Source organism: Arachis ipaensis, chromosome B08 (assembly GCF_000816755.2).
Source record: "Arachis ipaensis cultivar K30076 chromosome B08, Araip1.1, whole genome shotgun sequence".
NCBI lineage: Eukaryota > Viridiplantae > Streptophyta > Magnoliopsida > Fabales > Fabaceae > Arachis > Arachis ipaensis.
Genome location: NC_029792.2, coordinates 27,570,414 through 27,590,474, shown reverse-complemented (window position 1 = coordinate 27,590,474; position 20,061 = coordinate 27,570,414). Strand labels below are relative to the sequence as shown.

Below are 20,061 nucleotides of genomic sequence, written 5' to 3'. Positions count from 1 at the left end.
GCTTTCAGCTGTGTGTGTTGTGTTTAAGTGAGTGTGGTGCTGATTGGGTTCACTTATGAACCTATTTATATGTTAGGCTTGGGCCCGGTCCAACCCGTTAGCGTTTTTAGCCCGTTTGGCCCAACTTTGGGCCAAACTTTTAAAATTAACGCCCGGTTTTTCATTTCTAATATTTTTCTAAGGTTTTTTACTGTTTTCACTTTTTCTCGCGCAGTACCGGGCAGACTTAAACCGGTTCAACCGGTTCAACTGCCGGTTCGTAGTTTTCTCGATTTTTTGTAGAAAATACATTTTCTGACTCAGAAAAACCTACTGAGTCCAAAAATCATATTTAAATCCTCAAATTCTCACTCTAAATTTTTGAAACCTAATTTGGGCAATATTATTAAACTAATTAGGCGGTTATTTAGTCGCCGTTCTTACAGTAAGCATAATCTTGTGTGTTGTGCCCTGCTAATCTTAGCTGGTTACTCATATCTCAAGGAATAACTCGTCACTGTTTAAAAGTATGATTTTCAAGTTCGACCTCTTTGAAGTTTAACCCAAAATTTACTATTTTGTGAGTTTAAGAAATTGACGAATTTCTGCATTTTGGCCAAAACTACCTTGTTTTGGTCCAAATTCGTTTATTAAAAAAAATAAATAGGTCACTGACCTTATATCTCGCGGATATTATCGTCTTTGAGGACTAAAAATACATTTAAGTTCCTGACCTCTTTAAAACTTGGACATTTAAGTACCTCCGTTCACATAGGGATGTCAAATCCAACAGTCAGCCCGCTGCAAGCTCGGGTCCTAATACGAGCCCGAACGATTCTTGTCTTCCTCCACTTCCACTTCTTCTTGAGTTTGATGATACTCCGTCAGTAGCCATGAGACGAAATATTGCTCTCTTTCTGTTTACTATTACTTTGAATTTGAAGAATTAGGGTTTAGAGTAAAATGACGTCGTTTTAACTTCTGGGGACCTATTTGTCATGTTTTAAAAAGTTTCTTTTTACGTGTATATTCGTAACGGCTAGGTCAGTAACACCCTAATTTGTTACCCTTGCTTGCTTACTATCATTTAAGAGATGAAAAGCTACTTCTTTACAAATATGCACATAATGGAAATCTTTTCCCTAGGCTTCACAATAATATATACCTAATTATTTTAAAATTAAAAAATAATTATTCAACAATTTAATCACGTGAAATTTCAAATGATAGAAATAAAAATCGGGTGTCATTAAAATACTATTCTTTTTTTGTTCACCATTATTATGAATTTGAAGGATTAAGATTTAGGATAAAATGGCGTCATTTTGAGTGTTTAAGGATTTATTTATCCTGTTTTAAAAAATTTCCATTCACGTGTATATCCGTAATGGTTAAATTAGCACAACAGAAGCCACATCAAATTTTATTGTATCTAATAGATCTATGTAAATAGAAGAATTTAGATTTTGATTAAAAAAAGTTAAAAACTTAAATGTATTTTTCAATATTTAAGAACAAAGCAGGACAAAAAATTAGACTTATTTGTTTCTTTATTATTATTTTATTATATTTTATTAGAAGATTTAGGATTGCACCCTTCACTAGCCGTTGCACACACTAAAACCCTTTGCTTCTCGGTTCTCACCTCTGCCTCCCGTTTTCTCTCCCACCGTCGCCTCTGTTAGTGGCGGTTGTCTGTCGCTTCCGCTGTCTCTCAGTCTCTCGCGTTCTTCTCAGTTCGGCTTCGCATCTTCCTTGTTCGTCTCTGTTCGATGCCGACGGCTTGTAGTCGTTCTTTGTTCTCTGACTTCCCTCTGTCATGTTCGTCACTGACCGCTGTGTTCTCTCTCTCGTTCGACTCCGTTCATCGCCTCCGCCGTCTCCCTCTCTGACTCCCTGCTCTATCTCATCCACCCCACCAGTTCACAACTTCAGGTTGCCATTAATCATTATAATGCAAATCTGAACATATTTATTTGTGTTGTTAATGGTTATAGAGATTGTAGGCTGTGTTTATCATGTATGAATGTGTGTTATTAGTTACTAATTAGGGATTTAGGATTCTGATATTAAAACTTGATCTTGATAATTTGATAATATGATATATTTTTCAGGATATCTGATAATGTTGTATCTTCCTAGGTCTAGAAGGAAAAACGCATTCCGAAAGGTAAGTGATCGTGGGTGGATGCATGGGATTAATATTCAAGGCAATGATGATGTTGATAACATGTAAGAGGAACAAATGGATTTGAGTTTTAAGCTAATTGTCTGTGAAATTGTTAACTTCCCGCTAAGTGGACTTGTTTGTTGATTTAGAATACCGAACATTTACTCTTTAGTAGAAGTTCATCTCTGTAAGACTCTCGAGTTTGACAACAACCTTGGTTCCCTGGGATATAAGGTCCGGATGTAAATGGAGTCATGTGGCAATGGCTAGGAGGAAAGCTTCTCTTGATTCTGATATAGGAAAGTCCAATGAAAATGATGCAGTGGTGGAAAAGAAGACTTCTAGATCATCCAAAACGAAGAGGGTGACAGCAAGGACGGAGAAAAAATCCAGATGGGTCCCCTGAGGAGAACATTGATGCTTCCGCCAATGAAGGCTTAACTGCCTCTAGCGATGATTCCAAGAAGAGAACTCGAAGGACTCGAAAAAATGGTGCCTTAGTCTTGATGCTGATGATTCATCTGTGATAGATATGCTTTATTTATAAGTGTTGTCTAAACCTGCTATCATTTATAGTTACATCTGTATCTTTTGATTTGGAAGAAGATACGGAAGTCAAGGAAGAGAAAAAGGTTCGAAGACGAAGGAAACCTAAGGAGGAGAAGGTAATTATAGAGGATAAGGCTAGCGAAGGTGAAACAAGTGACCAAGATGAGACTTCCTTTATTGAAAATGTGGATGATGAAAGTGATGATGACTTAGAATGGGTAAAATATGATGAAGAAGATATTAACTATACTTATGGTTGGCCTCCCCTTGTTTGTTGCTTTGGAGCCGCATTATTCTTTTGTTAGGATGCATTGTGGAGCCCTGAAAAATTTGTTAGGGCCCCTGGTACCTCGGCTGGTAGTGTTGCCATTGCTCTTGCCAGCTTGGGTGATAAGGTTGCTTTCATGGGAAAGCTTGGGGATGACGATTATGGTCAAGCAATGCTGTATTATATGAATGTGAATAAAGTTCAAACCCAATCAGTCCGTGTTGATAGTAGAAGGTCTACTGCTGCGTCATCGATGAAGATTGGTAAAAGGAGTAAACTGAAAATGAGTTGCGTAAAACCCTGTGCTGAAGATTGTTTGACAAAGACAGATAAATGTTGATGTGCTGAAAGAGGTATTAACTTGAAGCCCATTTAAGTTTGTATCTTATAGTGGTAGGTTATAGCCTTATAGGCTGATTATTGTTGATATAACACCATTATAGAGCTTGATAATGCCTTTTTTCATTTCAAGGAACCATCATCCATTGTTAGCAAAATCAGAACTTGGAAGATTAACCAATGAACTATTTCATTATCCTATGTTCTATTGTGTTTTTCTGTATTTTACAACACTTAGTCTGTTGATATGGCGCTTTGTTGATGGACATGTTAGTTACAGTAATTTGCATTTGAATGAAAAGTAAAAATATGAAATGTTGCCGCCATTACAGGAATTATTGCTTTCCTTATTGCATTTTAGGTCCTCTGATTGATGTTGATACTTTTTGTTTTTCACTGCTTGAATAATTTAATAACATCTCCTGCAGGCAAACATGTTCTACTTTAGCACACATTCCTTGCTTGATCGTAACATGAGATCCACTACACTACAAGTGATAAAGATTGCGAAGAAATTTGGAGAAGTTGTTTTCTATGATATAAACCTTCCTATGCCACTATGGCAATCTAGGGAAGAAACTAAAACTTTCATTCAGAAAGTATGGAATCTAGCAGACATTATTGAGGTCACTAAGCAAGAACTAGAATTTTTATGTGGGATCACACCAACAGAAGAATTTGACACCAAAAATAACGATTGGTCCAAGTTTGTCCATTATGAACGTGAAGTGGTAGCACCACTTTGGCATGAGAATATTAAGATTTTGTTTGTGACTAATGGAACTTCCAAGATACATTACTACACTCAGGAGTTTGATGGTGCTAGTCTTGGCATGGAGGACCCTCCAATCACCCCCATTCACTTGTGATATGTCGGCATCTAGAGATGGCATTGTTGCAGGTACTTTATAGTGAATTTACATTTAATAATGTCTTTGCCTTAAGAAAAGGACCAATAAATCTCTTTTAAATCATGTCTGACATTGTTATGAAAGAATATTTGACATGAATAGCTTTCAAGCCAATAAATTTGCAAGGAACTTGTATATATAGCCTTTGGAAGTGTTTAAAAGCATGTCTGGTTAAAAGGACCTCTCTTGCTTCTTTTGGGGGGTGTTTGCGTCTTCTGAGTTCAGTTTTTGAGGGGGGAAGGGAAGGGAAGGAATTAAAAGGTTTGAAAAGTAAAATAGGTTCACTGATACTCTTCAAACCCTTTTCTTCCTTTCTCTTCAAAGATAAAGTAAATCAACATTATTATATATAGAGTTGCACATACATACTTTCTAGCATGAATTTCTAACTGTTAAGAGTGGCTTTAAGATGAAAATTCATGTTTATCCCAAAACTAATGGCGTCTTCTCTTTCTTTTCAGCTCTCATGCGAATGTTAACAGTTCAGCCTGATTTCATAACTGATAAAGAATACCTGGAGCGTAGCATCAAGTATGCAATTGATTGTGGGGTTGTAGACCAATGGATTCAAGGCCGAGTGCGTGGCTTTCCTCCACATGAAGATATGGATGACGTGATTCCCGACGACAATGGTATACGCTCAATTACTGAAACCGAGTACCGCACGATAAAGAGTGACCGAGAATTAGAGCCTGAGGACGCATTAGAGCCTTTTTGTTGATCCATGCGCTTAGTAATATTAGTTGAATCTCGCTAGGGAGCCAATAGGGTATCTATATAATGTGTACAATGGGCTATTTATTTGGCCTAATATAAATTAAAAATCAAAATTACCCATATTTACCATAATTCTAAAAGTATTGTTCATTTTTGTGATAACCACCACCACATAATCCCTAATACTAATTTTCCCCCAATCCCATTTTTCCACTGACGGTAACCTTACCCACAAAGCCCTTCACATTTGAAGCTGAACATCCTACCGCCTCCCGCCGCATGGTCTAGAACCTGGCATCAGCGCCGAGCCTCTCTCGCACCCAACCTCCCTCGCGTGTCTCCCGCTGGCCAGACTCCCACGACTCGGCTTATGTCACCGGCGTACACCACCACATAATCCCTAATACTAATTTTCCCCTAATCCCATTTTTCCACTGACGGTAACCTTACACAAAGCCCTTCACATTTGAAGTTGAACATCCTACCGCCTCCCGCCGCATGGTCTAGAACCTGGCATCAGCGCCGAGCCTCTCTCGCACCCAACCTCCCTCGCGTGTCCCCCGCTGGCCAGACTCCCACGACTCGGCTTATGTCACCGGCGTACCGGACACCCACGGCTCACCCTGCAGTGTCGTACCGGAACATCCCGTGTCACCCACCCTTAGTGCCGTACCGGAACACCGCGGCTCACCATTCCTCAGTGCCGTTCCAAACCACCGGGTCTCACCCACCTTCGGCACGACCAGACCCCGCGTTTCACCCTCTAGCGCGCAGCACTCAGTGTGGTCGCCCCCGTGTTTTCCGTCGCAGGTGTCGTTCTTAAACAACTGGAGGTTAGTGAGAAGAATTTTTTTGTGACTATAATTGTTTCTGTTGTTACTGGAATTACATGCGATGAATCTTGTTTGTTGTTTGATTTTTCATAATGAAGAAATCAATTGTTGCAATTTCCATTCGGCGGAACGTGCATAACAAGTTGTTGTTCTAGATATTTGATATTGAAATAATTTTAGCGCGGGAAGATTTGCAAAAGTTTGGTTTAAATAGCGTAGTAGTTTTCGCTCGTGGTGTGGACCTTTAGTTTAAGAATATGTGTATATGTTGTTCAAAGCGGGCTTCGGAATCAATATCTATTATATAGTTCACGTGAAACGGATGGTTACTTTTTCTACCTATCATGATGGTTGTTTTGATATGTATATATTGATCTTCGGGTATGCCATGTTGCGTTGATTGAATGTAATCTTCTTTGCTGATTGTGTTGTTTATAATTGTTTGGGTCGGTCTCTTAGACCCAGTAATTATTTGCTTAAAGCATCATGTCTCTTCATGATCAATAAGCTGTGGTTTTAGTATTTTGTTGTGACTTTCATTTGATTAGATGATGTTCTCGTTCTTCCATGGTTGAGTTAGTTGAGTTGTTTTTTTTAAAAGAGACATGCTATCTTTTGTGTTGTTTGTTGCAGTGGTTAATTCCTAACTGTTGAAGGGGCCATTGGTGGGTGTATGCGTTTTAGGTGAATGCGAAGCGTCTAGTGATGATTGACAGTTTGCATTCTGTATTGCCTAGTGATGAACGGGATAAACTCGATGCATATGTGGTAACATTATATTCTTTTTTCCGCTAGAGAATTGTAATAGCTTATTCTATAGCACATTATTCGACTATATCGTTGCTTGATTTCAAGGGGAGACTGCTTGAGGACATGGCTAGAGTTGCAATTCCCGCATATGTGCAGACTACATACAGCCCGCCTCGTTCTTACACCAGTGTTCCAAAGCAGCCGAACAAATGAGATGAAAATACAGCTCACTTTTTTTTCTTTTTGTTTTTTTAACATGCGGCATACCTTGTGTAATATTGTGTAATCCCGATAGTATAAATGTTTTACTTGCCTGTACCTCTGATTGTGGCATCTACGTTATTAAGTTCATGAGAGTTGGACCGAAAGCCGTGCTCTTGATGAATGGAACGAGATGACTTTAATAAACTTTTCGGCATATATCATGCGTAAATTGGAACATATATTACTGTAACGGTTATTACTCCTAACTCGTCTCGTAAATCTTCATACAGGAAATCCTTAGATCATACAGGATGGAGTTGATGTTAGACATTGTCTGTGGGCCACAAAATGCATTGGTTGATCGGGTTTTTTCATTATTGGAGGACAAAGCCAAACCTGTACGACACAATCAACCACGGAACAAGCAAAAGGAAGATAGATCTCCATTCACTGCACCTAGCACGAGGACGTTGAAAAACGTGCCGAAGGATTACCAAATGGAAGGAAGATCAAAGGGAGGAAGAAGTAGCATACTTAAGTTTAACTTTTGTGAATTTAATTAACTTAGGTTATTTAGGTTATTTACTGGTTATAGTCTTGGGAGATTTATTTATGATATATTTGGAGGACTTGTTTTCAGTTGATACTTTTTTTGTTTAAACTTATGTGGATCCTATTGGTGTGTCATGCCTGAATAACTGTACACTAACCTATTCACTGGAATTTAAACAAAAAAAAAAGTATCAATTGAAAACAAAAAAAAAAGTATCAATTGAAAACAAGTACTCCAAATGTATCATAAATAAATCCTCCAAAATTATAACTAGTAAATATCCTAAATAACTTAATTAAATTCACAGAACTTAAACCTAAATACGCTACTTCTTCCTCCATTTGATCTTCCTTCCATTTGGTAATCCTTCGGCATGTTGTATCAACGTCCTCGTGCTAGGTGCTGTGAATGGAGATCTATCTTCCTTTCGCTTGTTCTGTGGTTGAGAACCCGATCAACCAATGTATTTTGTGATCCACAGACAATGTCTAACATCAACTCCATCCTGTATGATCTAAGGATTTCCTGTATGAAGATTTACGAGAAGAGTTAAGAGTAATAACCGTTACAGTTATATATGTTCTAATTTACGCATGATATATGCCGAAAAGTTTATTAAAGTCACCTTGTTCCATTCATCAAGAGCACGGCCTTCGGTCCAACTCTTCATGAATTAATAAAGTAGATGCCACAATCAGAGCTACAGGCAAGTAAAATATTTATGCTATTGGGATTACACGAATTTTACATAAGGTATGCCGCATGTTAAAAAAATAAAAAGGTGAGCTGTATTTTCATCTCAATTGTTAGGCTGTTTTGGAACACTGGCATAAGAACGAGGCGGGCCGTCTGTAGCCTGCACGTATGCGGGGAATTGCAACTCTAGCCATGTCTTCAAGCAGTCTCCACTTGAAATCAAGCAACGATACAAGTCGAATAATGTGCTATAGAATAAGCTATTACAATTCTCTAGCGGAAAAAGGAATATAATATGTTACCACATATGCATCGAGTTTATCCCATTCATCACTAGGCAGTACATAATGCAAACTGTCGATCATCACTAGACTCTTCGCATTCACCTCAAACGCATACACCCACCAATGGCCCCTCCAACAGGTAGGAATTAACCATTGCAACAAACAACACAAAAAATAGCATATGTCTCTTTAAAAAATACAACTCAACCATGGAAGAACGAGAACATCATCGAATCCAATGAAAGTCGCAACAAAATACTAAAACCACAGTTTATTGATCATGAAGACACATGATGCTTTAGGCAAATAATTACTAGGTCTAAGAGACCCATACAAACAATTATAAACAACACAATCAGCAAAGAAGATTACATTCCATCAATGCAACAACATGGCACACCCGAAGATCAATATATACAGATCAAAACAACCATCATGAGAGGTAGAAACCGTTTCACGTGAACTATATAATAGATATTTGATAAAGAAGCCTGCTTTGAATAACATATACACATATTCTTAAATCAAAGGTCCACACAACGAGCGAAAACTACTACGTTATTTAAACCAAACTCTTGCAAACTTTCCTACGTTAAGATTATTTCAATATCAAATATGTAGAACAACAGCTTGTTATGCACGTTCCGGTGAGTTGAAACTGCAACAATTGATTTCTTCACTATGAAAAATCAAACAACAAACAAGAATCGGTTGTTTAACAACACCTGCGACGGCTAACACGGGGGCCACCATACTGAGTGCTGCCATTGAGTGCTGCCGGCGCCGGAAGAGGAGCGCGCTAGAGGGTGAAACGCGGGCTAGAGGGTGAAACGCGGGGTCTGGTCGCGCCGAATGTGAGTGAGACTCGGTGGTTTGGAACGGCGCTGAGTAAGGGTGAGCCGCGGTGTTCCAGTACGGCGCTGAGGGTGGGTGTCCGAGGGTGTTCCGGTACGGCGCTATTGCAGGGTGAGCCGCGGGTGTCCGGTATGTCGGTGACGGAGGCCAAGCCGCGGGAGACACGCGAGGGAAGCGTCGCTGATGCCAGGTTCCACACCATGCGGCAGGAGACGGTGGGATGTTCAGCTTCGAATGTGAAGGGCTTTGTGAATAAGGTTACGATCAGTGAAAAAATGGGAATTGGGAAAAAATTAGAATTAGGGATTATGTGGTAGTGGTTATCACAAAAATGAACAACACTTTTAGAATTAGGGTAAATATGGATAATTTTGATTTTTAATTCATATTAGACCAAATAAATCCATTGTACATATTGTATAGATACCCTATTGGCTCTCTAGCGGAATTCATTAGAAGAAAGGAACATCAAACTTAAGGCTATTTTCGAAAATTTTTAAATGTCGGAATCTCCTCTAATATGTGGCTATGTGCCATTCCTTCTCTCCTTTGCCTTCTCTACCATCACTCCCAGACGGACCCTATATATGGTCCCAAACCGTGGAAAGCTAAAAGCAAGAATCTTATTTCAAGTTATTCATTTTTTCTATGATTATTAACTATTTGATGAGTAATTAGTTACTTTTTTTTCTGCAAGTAAATACCTTGACATCCACCTTTCTTTTCTTTTCCTCCTCCTGGGATATAACAGATCTTTTTTTTACATATATGACCAAAAATATCTGTCAATCAAAAGCTACAAGTGAAATGTTTAAACAAAATTTGAGAATCAAATACAAAAAGGAAGACCAAGGTTTGTGGGAATTTCTTAGTTGAATAGAATTGGGTCAAGAGTGAAGATAATGCACATAATAAATTTTTATTGGTGGACTTTTTCTGTTCTGAAAAAGAAAAAACGCAATACTCAAAGTTTATTCAACACTGGTAAGGACATGCTGATTATTTTGGGTGTGTAAGCATTATTCCCATTTGACATACACTTTCATTAATTGTACTCCATGCTTCTCTGCTCCAGTCAGCACTGGCAACATGTCAGTGTTTTACATGACCTTTAGATGCGAGTGACATGGCAAACAAAATCAGCAATGGCTTTGTTGCATAAAGCCAAGTCAATGTATAGAAGAATTCAGCATCAGAGTTGGTGACAAATTCATTGTCTAGATTCCATGGCAGAACGTTTATGTTTTAGAATTGCATCGCAAAGCTTCACAGCATCACAATTATCTTTGACATTATGCACCCTAACAATGTTAGCTCCAGCCAGAACACCCGCTGTTATAGAAGCAATGGTAGCAGGATCCCTCTCAACAGCAGAAGGTCTGGAACAAATGTCACCTAGAAATCTCTTTCTTGAGGGTCCAATAAGTATAGGAGCACGAGAGATGGCAAAGCTACTCTTGGCAATCTTAGCTCGGATAGCAGGAAGTCCTGTGAGGATATCCAAATTGTCTTCAGTTTTTTTTGAGAATCCGATACCAGGGTCAATAATGATCCTCCATGCTGGGATTCCTGACAGTTCTGCCTGCCTAACCCTTGAATATAACTCGGAGGACACCTCCTTGCAAACATCATCATATTTCAGGTTTTCACTGCTCTGCATAGTGCATGGGTCCCCCCTCATATGCATCGCAACATAAGGAACATCTAGATCTGCAATGACCTTGAACATATTAGGATCTAACTGCCCTGCAGATACATCATTTATAAGATGAGCCCCTCTACTAACTGCTTCTGAAGCAACATCTGAGTAGAAAGTATCAACAGATATGAGCTTTCCCTCTAACTCGGGCATTGACTTTACAGCTTCTAGGACAGGGATTAATCTACTTAATTCTTCTTCAACAGAGATCCTAGATGCCTTTGGTCGCGTAGACTGAGCACCAATATCAATTATATCTGCTCCCTCTGAAATCATTAATCGAACTTGCGATACAGCAGATTCCACAGACTGGAAATTCCCCCCATCACTAAAACTATCTGGGGTCAAATTAAGGATGCCCATAACGGAAGTTCTCAAGGACCAATCAAGTAAGCCATTTGCAACAGGCATTACCCTACATATACCATCCTGTCCAATAAGCGATTCCCCGCCTAATTTTTCCCATAATTCATATAGTCCACCAGAATGGCTCGAAAATGAATGCCAACTAGCAACTGTATCATTGTCAATAGCTGATCCCAGTAAATCCACCAAAGGGGCGATAACAAAAGGCCGCTCCCAAATTCTTTCATGAGGTATATTGAGAATATCAGACCTGACTTTATATTTACCGTAGAATAAAATGTCTAAGTCGATTGGCCTTGGACCATACCTTATTCCATCGGTTCGCCCGAGGTTCTTCTCAATTCTTTTGAGCGCAGCCAATAATTCATGTGGACCTAGTTTAGTAACAGCTCTAACTGCAGAGTTGATAAAGCAAGGTTGATCAGTAATGTATGCTGGTGCTGTCTCATACAAACAAGCATGCCTTGTGACCTGTATGCCTGACTTCTTCATCATTTTCAAGGCTTCCTTGAAGTTATGAACCCTATTACCTACATTACTTCCCAAAGCAATCACCACATCCTCATCTTGTGAGAGAGCTTCCACTGAGGAATTTTGTTCTGTGTGAAGACAGGAGAAGCTCGATACTGCATTCAAAATCAAAACAGATCAATGAGGACCACAAAATAAATATACAATTTAGAAACAGTCCAATTAAATAAAGCATACAAATAAAGGGGGAAAAGGGGGGAATAATTCATTCATGCTCTACAACTTGATTCCGAAGTCTTATGATTAAGAATCTTTGGCTTTTAAAACTTTAACTAATGAAAAGCCAGTCCAATGACTAATACAGGAATAAGACCTTTTACAGTTACAAGATCTAATTCACCACACACATGGATCTAATTTGATTTTCGGTATATGGTCATAGAAAATTCAATCACAAAACAAGATTTGATGAAGCTTTACAAAAAGGTAGCTTGGTTGAGAAATTTAATTCTAAACATTACCATTAAGATACTTTTTGGCCGTGAAAACCTGATGCCTGGGCAGTCCCAGACACTTCAGTATACCCATCTGAGCAGAGGCTTCCGTCTTGGAGAAACTTTGAAGTGAAATATGCTACCTCTCTGGTTTAATGAATGAATTACACTACAAGAAGGCGGCATGGTAAGGAACCAATATCAAGAACCCTCAAAGCACATAGATAAATAGAAGAAAACCTGAGATGCTTTCAAGGACTGATCAGCAGCCTCTTTTCTCTTATCACCATACTTGATTTCGGCCATAATAGTTCCCCTTCCTGCAAATAACAAAGCAAAAACAATCAAATTCCAAATTCCTCAAATAGAAAGACGTCAGAGAGAATGAAACGAGAGAACAAAATCAACCCACAACTTATAAAAGAAGACACTAGGTACACCACCAGAACAAGATGGAACAAGGTGTTCATCAATAAGAACCATGATATCAGTGCAGATATCAGTCAACTCAGATTCAACTTTGTTCCTATAATCCTTAATCATATAAGTAGCCACCATCAAGACTTCAAGTTTATATAGGTACTAATTTTATTCCTCATGTGAAGTGTGTATGCTACACAAATCAGTTGCAAGTTCTCAATGATATCCAAAATGCCTCTTGTCACTTAGGTTGCGAGAACCGAACCGGTCAATGAACCGGTAAAGTGATTGGTTCATTGGTTTAATGGCTCAACCGGAATTCAACCGAAGTTCAACCGATTTAATTAAATATTAAATAAAATTATTAAAAATTCAACATATAAGTCCAAATATTTAAATTTAATAATTTTTAACCTAATAAAATTTAAAATTTCACAATTTCACCTAATAAATTATCAATAATTTATCAATAAAAGTTCATAAACAACATCAAACATCAAAGTTTATAATTAAAGTAAATCAAATCGCACAATAAATGACAAACATAATGTTCAACATACAGCCAAAAAAATTTAACCATCAGAAAATCAGCAGCCAAAAAAAATTTAACCATAAGAAAATCAGCAACAACATCATTCATTTCCCATAATCAGCAACATTTCAAAAAATCAGCAACTCAGAAAAAAGCAGACATTAATAAAATCATTATTATTAACTCAGCAACTCAAACTTAAACCCTGCAACTCATAATTAAACCTAACTCAGTAACTCAGAATTAAACAAGACCATCAAAAAATCAGCAACAACATCATTCATTTCCCATAATCAGCAACATCATTTCAGAAAATCAGCAACTCAAAATAAACAAACATTAACAAAATCATTATTATTAACTTAGCAACTCAAACTTAAACCTAACTCAGCAACTTAGAATTAAACAAGACCATCAGAAAATCAGCAACAACATCATTCATTTCCCATAATCAGCATCATCATTTCAGAAAATCAGCAACTCACTAAGCAAACATTAACAAAATCATTATTATTAACTCAACAACTCAAATTTAAATCCAGCAACTCACAATTAAACCTAACTCAGCAACTCAGAATTAAACAAGACCATCAGAAAATTAGCAACATCATCATTCATTTCTCATAATCAGCAACATTTCAGAAAATTCAATAATCAACCATAATTAACCTAAAAGTCAAAACAAAATAACAACAATCCAGCCCTGTTAACAACAATGAACAACGAAGAGGGATGTTGGCCTCGGACACACACAGAGCTCGAAGAGACGACGACCGACCCAGCAACCTTCGCAACGGCGACGCCACCGGGTCAACGCATCCTTCGTGTGATGGTGACGAGTAGATGAGCGATGAGAACTGAGAAGAGTTCGGCGATGTGATGAGAAGAGTGTGACGGCACTCACGTTTTGTCCCCGCCGGCGGCGACAGCGCCCTCTACAAGAGGAGAAGAGTTCGGCGATGAGGGATGGTGATGGTGGCTAGCTGGGCTTAGGGTTAGGTTTCACCATTTCAGAGAGTAAAAGAAAGGGGGTGCTTGGGTCTTCTCTTCTTCCTTCTAAATTTTTTCCAAGGTTCTGAAAACTGGACCGGTCATCAAACCGCTTTAGTCACTGGTTCACTGGTTTATTGGTCTAACCGGTCCAACCGGTGGTTCAACTGAAAAAACCGTTTTAGAATAAAATAATAAATAAATTATAAAGGACCAAAGATGAGGGTACTCCAAGAACTCCTATTAGATGCAACAGCATTCAACATTATCACATATTCTCACACACACATACAAAGCTTTAACTCAGAGAACAACCACAGCAAGTGACTTGGAAAGAAAATGTAAACACCGAAACAATCACAAGCATACAAAACATGTGAATATTATTATAGCAAACATAATAATAAAATAGCTCTTCTAATGCGTCTTCAAAAATATCCCAAATCAAGAAAACTACATAATCTGATCCACTTGATTCAGAAAGTTACATATATTAGAAAAATTAAGAATCAACAAAAAGAAAAAAAAAGGAAGGCCTGGTTGATTCGATTCAATTGCTTGAGATGAAGAATCAAACAGGGCTGAGAAGCTGAGAGTTTAAATGTTAAACCTCAATATTCAAGTAACATGACTCCATTATTGTTATTATTACACCCTTCTAATGTCACAAATTCAATATATATTATAGTCCGTTGATACTTGTGTATTCACAACTTGGCCTCATCATTCTGATTCATACCTTAAGTAGAAGAAAAAGTCCCAATAAGCTTTCATTACAATTTTATCCAGAGAGTTGGGGCTTTGGTTCGGAGTTCATGCCAATGATAATGACGAGAGGGATGAATCCGTGAATCAGTAACATTGGCAGTGCAAATTTTAAGAAAGTTCACCACAATGATTAACAACAAAAAGCACTGAAAGAACACTCAGTAATATAGGCAGTGCAAATTTTAACAAAGCTCATCACAATGATTAACAACAACAAAAAGCACTGAAAGAACAGTGAATCAGTAACATGGGCAGTGCAAATTTAAAATTTAAAAGTTATCAATTTAAAATTTATCATCAAATACAATCGGTGAGCAAATACAATACAATCAAACACTGACTGAGCATTCTGTTCTGATTCTGTGACTGGGAAGCAACAAATTCAGCAACAAATGCAAGTTACAGCATCAAAATTAACAAATCCTAGTAAAGTCCCGAGTTACAGCAAAAAGGCAAATTTATTGATTACCAATTCAGCAACATGCAGAAATACAGGGAGAAGGGAAATCTGGAAAAGAGAGAACACTAAACCAAAACATTAACCAATAATCACACTAAACCTGCAACCAGCAATTACAAAACAGCAACAAACATTAGTACATTATAAAACATTCCAAAACAGTGATGACACTAAACCTGCATAGTAAATAATCTCAAAGACAATGATCACCAATATCCAGCAAATAAACAATAAATACACAACAACAATTTAGCAAATCAACTTAACAAATTCAAGAACAGAAAATCACAACAAAACAAAAAAAAAAAAATAAAAGTAACAGACGAACACAAGAACCATTAGCAAATTAACAAGTTCACAATAACAGTTAAAAAATTTACCTGAATAACACTAATGCAAGTGGAATCATCATGCTAACATGTTTTCTGCAAAGATGCTATTTGTACAGCTAAAATTTCCTAATTACTATAATCCAATTATTCTAATTTCACATGCAATCAACTTACTAGGTTTCTAAAAGCTAGAAATTATAAAAGCTAAAATTTCCTAATTACTATGATCCAATTATTCTAATTTCACATGCAATCAACTTACCAGGTTTCTAAAAGCTAGAAATTATAAAACCAACCAGAAATATGGTTAAAGCATTTCATCAAACATGTTGAGTGCGGTAAAATTAAAAGGAAATAAGAGAATTCAAAGCTTAATTTCAATGTGATAGAGAAGAGAACATAACTATTGTAACTTTAATTTAGTCTATGAAAAAATCCAAACCACTACCAAATCAAATAATTACTTATTGTAATAGAAATCAGAAGTTGCAGAGTTTGAAGAAGAGTATTGGTGTTGTGTGAGTGTATTGTCTGGTGGCGGGTTTAGGGGACTCACAGCGGGGACAAAAGAGAGCAGTTCGACGGCTGAGTGGAGCGCGCGGGTTGGTGGCAGAGTTTGAAGCAGAGCAACGTGGCTTCCAGACGAACGCGAACTCGAACGGTGAACAGCGAGTGAACGCGAACGGTGAACGCCGAGCGAACGCGAATGGCGAAGAACGCGAACGAAGACGCGAACGTGAACGGCAAACAAACGGCGACGGAAGCGCGGCTGAGCAGACAAAGACGACGGACGCCGAGCTCGAGGAAGCAAGCGCGATCGGTGACAGCGAACAGGGGTTGAAGATTTGGAGCACGATGGAAGCTAGATGACGGATGGCGAACTTTGAGTGCGACGGACGGCGGCAGTATGCCACTCCTTGTGGCGGTGGTGTAGGCTTACAGTGCTAGGGTTTTGTGGTTGGGTTTGGGTGATTTCTCTGACTGAAAGAAAGAAAGGGAGGGAGAAAGGGAGAAAGAAACGAATGAGCTTCCTTTGTTGTGTAAACCGGCCGGGTTCCGGTTCGGTCCGATCGGCCGGTTCTCGTCCAGTTCAACAATTTTTTACTGGTTTTATGATTTTTGGTTTTACGTGTCTGACCGAATTGTTAGTATTATCGGTTCGCAGTTAATTCGGTCCGACCGACCGATCTGATCCGATTTTCAGAACATTAATTTTTTCTTTTAAACAATAGCAAGATGGCGCCGTTTTTTAAGTGATGCACCGAACCGGAAACAATGAAAAAATCCGGCTGGTTCGGACGGTTCACCAATTAACTGTCAGTTCGGCCGGTACTCTGACCAGTTTTTTGCAGGACGGTTTTATACCGTAACCGAACTAGCTAAGTGACTGGCCGGTTCGGTTCGGTTTCCAGACTATCCAAGAGTGATTCTGATTCTTTGTTGTTATAATTTCATTATATAGAATTACAGATTAAACCTCTGAAAATGTATGCAAAGAAAATTTCAGATATGTTAATGAGCAGAATAAAGTCAAAGGTTAGTACCTATTGCAAAGAAGACCAATGACAGTTATGTAGGTACCTAAGTGAGAAGCAATGTAGAACATAGTAGAGAAGAGGGCTATGCATAACTGGTAGATCAAAATTAATTTTAACACAAGATGCTAATTTAAGAATTTTACTCTAACTAAATGATTTAAACAAAAGTAAAAGAAAATGACAAAGGCAATTACAAAATCCCAAGAACCCGAACTCCAAGGCAACAGATTGTGTATGAAGGAGCAAAAAACACCGTACCCAGAAGAAGGATGAAGTGGTGAACGGTGATGGTGAAGCTTCAAGGGTTGCACTAGCAGAGAAGACACCAACTACGGCGAAGGAAGCAACCTCATCAAAACACATACACAGAAGTGATTGGTGGTGCTGCGAGATTGCCGATGTCCTTCCTCTAGAGGCGTAAGAGAGTCAGAGAGAGTTGAGAGAAATTAGGAACTAGGTTTGGTCCTGGTTAACAACGGTTAAAAAAAATTGCATTTAAAAAAATCAGTTATTTTAAATCAGATAAGATTTTTTAACCGGTTTGATCAATTTTTGGATAATGAACAGCTCTATGTCACGGTAAATTTTAGAAGGTTAAATTTAACAGTGTTTGTAGAGTTTTCTAGAGTATTTGAGAATGCTCTAGATGGTTCTGGAACGTTCTAGAATGTCCTAGAAGTTCCTGGAATATCCTAGAAGGTTCTAGAAGACTCTAGAAGATCATAGAGTATTCTAGAAGAGTGTAGATGTATAGAAGTATAAAGAGTGGTATGGAATAATCTAGAAACAATTGGAAAGTTGTGGTAGGATAGATATTTGTAAAGAAGGTTCTGGATGATTAATCTGGACCGTTGATTAGATTTGATCTTAACCATCCATTGAGAAGGTGGATGGCTATAAATAGGAGGTAAGAGTTAGTGTAAGGTGTGTGAATCATTTGTAACCACACTTGAGCAATAAAGTGTTCTTTCACCAAAGCTTCCTTTCTCTTGTGTTCTCTTGTGTTCTTAGCTTTCTTGCTAAGTATTGAGGGTTAGGCTGACTTGGTCTTAGCTCAAGAGGTTGAGTAAGTCCGAGTGCCGGCACGGTAGCGTTGGAGTGTGTCCAAGGCCGTGACAATTTGGTATCCGAGCAAGGTTCGAGAGGGAGCACAAGTAATTTGTGGGTATGGCTTCTAGTATCACCATGGAGCATATTGAGTCTCAAAGGGGAAGGAATGCTATTCCTTCTCAATGGAGAGGCAAGAAGGTCCGTTCTTCAAGTGAGCCTAGAGGTAAGGACTCTAACTTCTTAGAAGAAAGAGTTTCTGTGTTGGAGAATGTTCTATCCTCTATGGATGAGCGCTTCCAAAGGATAGAACATGACAAGGAGACCCTCGAGGCTCACGTGTTAGGAGAACTAGATACTTTCAAAGAAAGCATGCTCCAAATCGAAGAGAAGCTTGAGAATTCCTTAAAGATATTTGAGGAAGTTTGAGTTTGGTTCGAGGAGGCAAAATCTCGACCAACCATTATAAGGGAGACGACAAAGATTGATCTCCCCAAGCCAAAGGAGTTCAAGGGCGTAAGGGACGCTCGCGAGGTGGAGAACTTCCTATGGCAAATGGAGAGGTACTTCGAAGGCCAAGGGGTGGTCGAAGAAGCAATAAAGGTACGCACTACAGCTCTCTACCTTTCTGATAATGCTACTTTGTAATGCGTCATGGAGAAATGGTCTCCATGCATGGTCCCTATAGTCTCTAAAGTTGGAGGACCACCGATACTCTCCGCTATGCAACTCAAGAAAGGGTTCAAGAAGGGAGAGATTACATATTTGGCTCTACTACAAGAGGAGTCAACACTTGAAAGAGAAGACGTTCCTCCCAAAATCAAGGAAGTCCTTGAAGAAAATAAGGATGTGATGCCTCCCGAGTTGCCAAAACAACTACCACCTAGGAGGAAGGTGGACCACAAGATTGAATTGGAGTTAGGAGCAAAGTCGCCCGCCTCAACACCGTATAGAAGGGCACCGCCAGAACTCGAGGAGTTGAAGAAGCAACTCAAGGATTTGCTAGATGCTGGGTTCATCCGTCCATCGAAGGCACCTTATGGCGCACCAGTCTTATTCCAAAAGAAGCATGATGGTTCATTGAGGCTATGCATCGACTATCGAGCACTTAACAAGGTAACCATCAAGAACAAATACCCCATTCCTTTGATAGCCGATTTGTTTGATCAACTTGGTAGAGCCAAGTGGTTCTCAAAGCTAGATTTGAGGTCAAGATATCACCAAGTGAGAATTGCCGATGGTGATGAAGAATTGAGGTCATTCCTTAGGTTGGCTAATTACTATCGGAGGTTTATCAAGGGATACTCTGCCAAGGCTGCACCATTAACTGATCTTCTCAAGAAGAACCACTCTTGGGAATGGTCAAAGGAGTGTCAAAAGGCTTTTGATGAGTTAAAGGCTGCTATCACAGAAGGACCAGTACTAGCACTACCCGACTACTCAAAGGTGTTTGAAGTCCACACTGATGCTTCTGACTACGCTATTGGAGGAGTTCTGATGTAAGAAGGACATCCTATTGCCTTTGAGAGTCGCAAGTTGAATGATACAGAGAGGCGATACACTGTCCAAGAGAAGGAGATGACTGCGGTGGTGCATTGTCTGAGAACTTGGCGTCACTACTTGCTTGGTTCACACTTTATCGTCAAGACAGATAACGTGGCTACAAGCTACTTCCAAACTCAAAAGAAGTTAAGCCCCAAACAAGCTAGGTGGCAAGACTTCTTGGCTGAGTTTGATTTCGAATTCGAATACAAGTCAGGCAAGACTAATGTGGTAGCAGATGCGCTGGGTCGCAAGGCTGAGTTAGCGGCCATTTCTATGGTGGAAGGAGATATT

The 20,061-nt window shown here is 38.9% G+C and overlaps 1 protein-coding gene and 1 pseudogene across 13 annotated transcripts in view; one reads left to right on the top strand and one right to left on the bottom strand.

The window, feature by feature from the left end:
* LOC107610829 overlaps positions 1 to 10,157 on the top strand; it is a 71,937-nt pseudogene extending 61,780 nt beyond the window's left edge.
* LOC107612573 (folate synthesis bifunctional protein, mitochondrial) overlaps positions 9,955 to 20,061 on the bottom strand; it is a 14,320-nt gene continuing 4,213 nt past the window's right edge. For 2 of the 13 annotated variants that reach the window (XM_016314257.2, XM_016314259.2), the window contains exons 2-4: positions 12,379 to 12,458; positions 12,166 to 12,307; positions 9,955 to 11,799 (exon numbers count right to left, since the gene is read on the bottom strand). In XM_016314257.2, the coding sequence (XP_016169743.1) occupies positions 10,319 to 11,799; positions 12,166 to 12,232 (1,548 nt within the window). In that variant the 5' untranslated portion in view covers positions 12,233 to 12,307; positions 12,379 to 12,458 and the 3' untranslated portion in view covers positions 9,955 to 10,318. Of the gene's footprint in view, positions 11,800 to 12,165; positions 12,308 to 12,378; positions 12,459 to 12,550; positions 14,173 to 16,196; positions 16,659 to 17,436; positions 17,644 to 20,061 lie in introns of those variants that run through there. The other 11 variants (XM_021109212.1, XM_021109204.1, XM_021109207.1 and 8 more) reach the window with 11 other exon arrangements.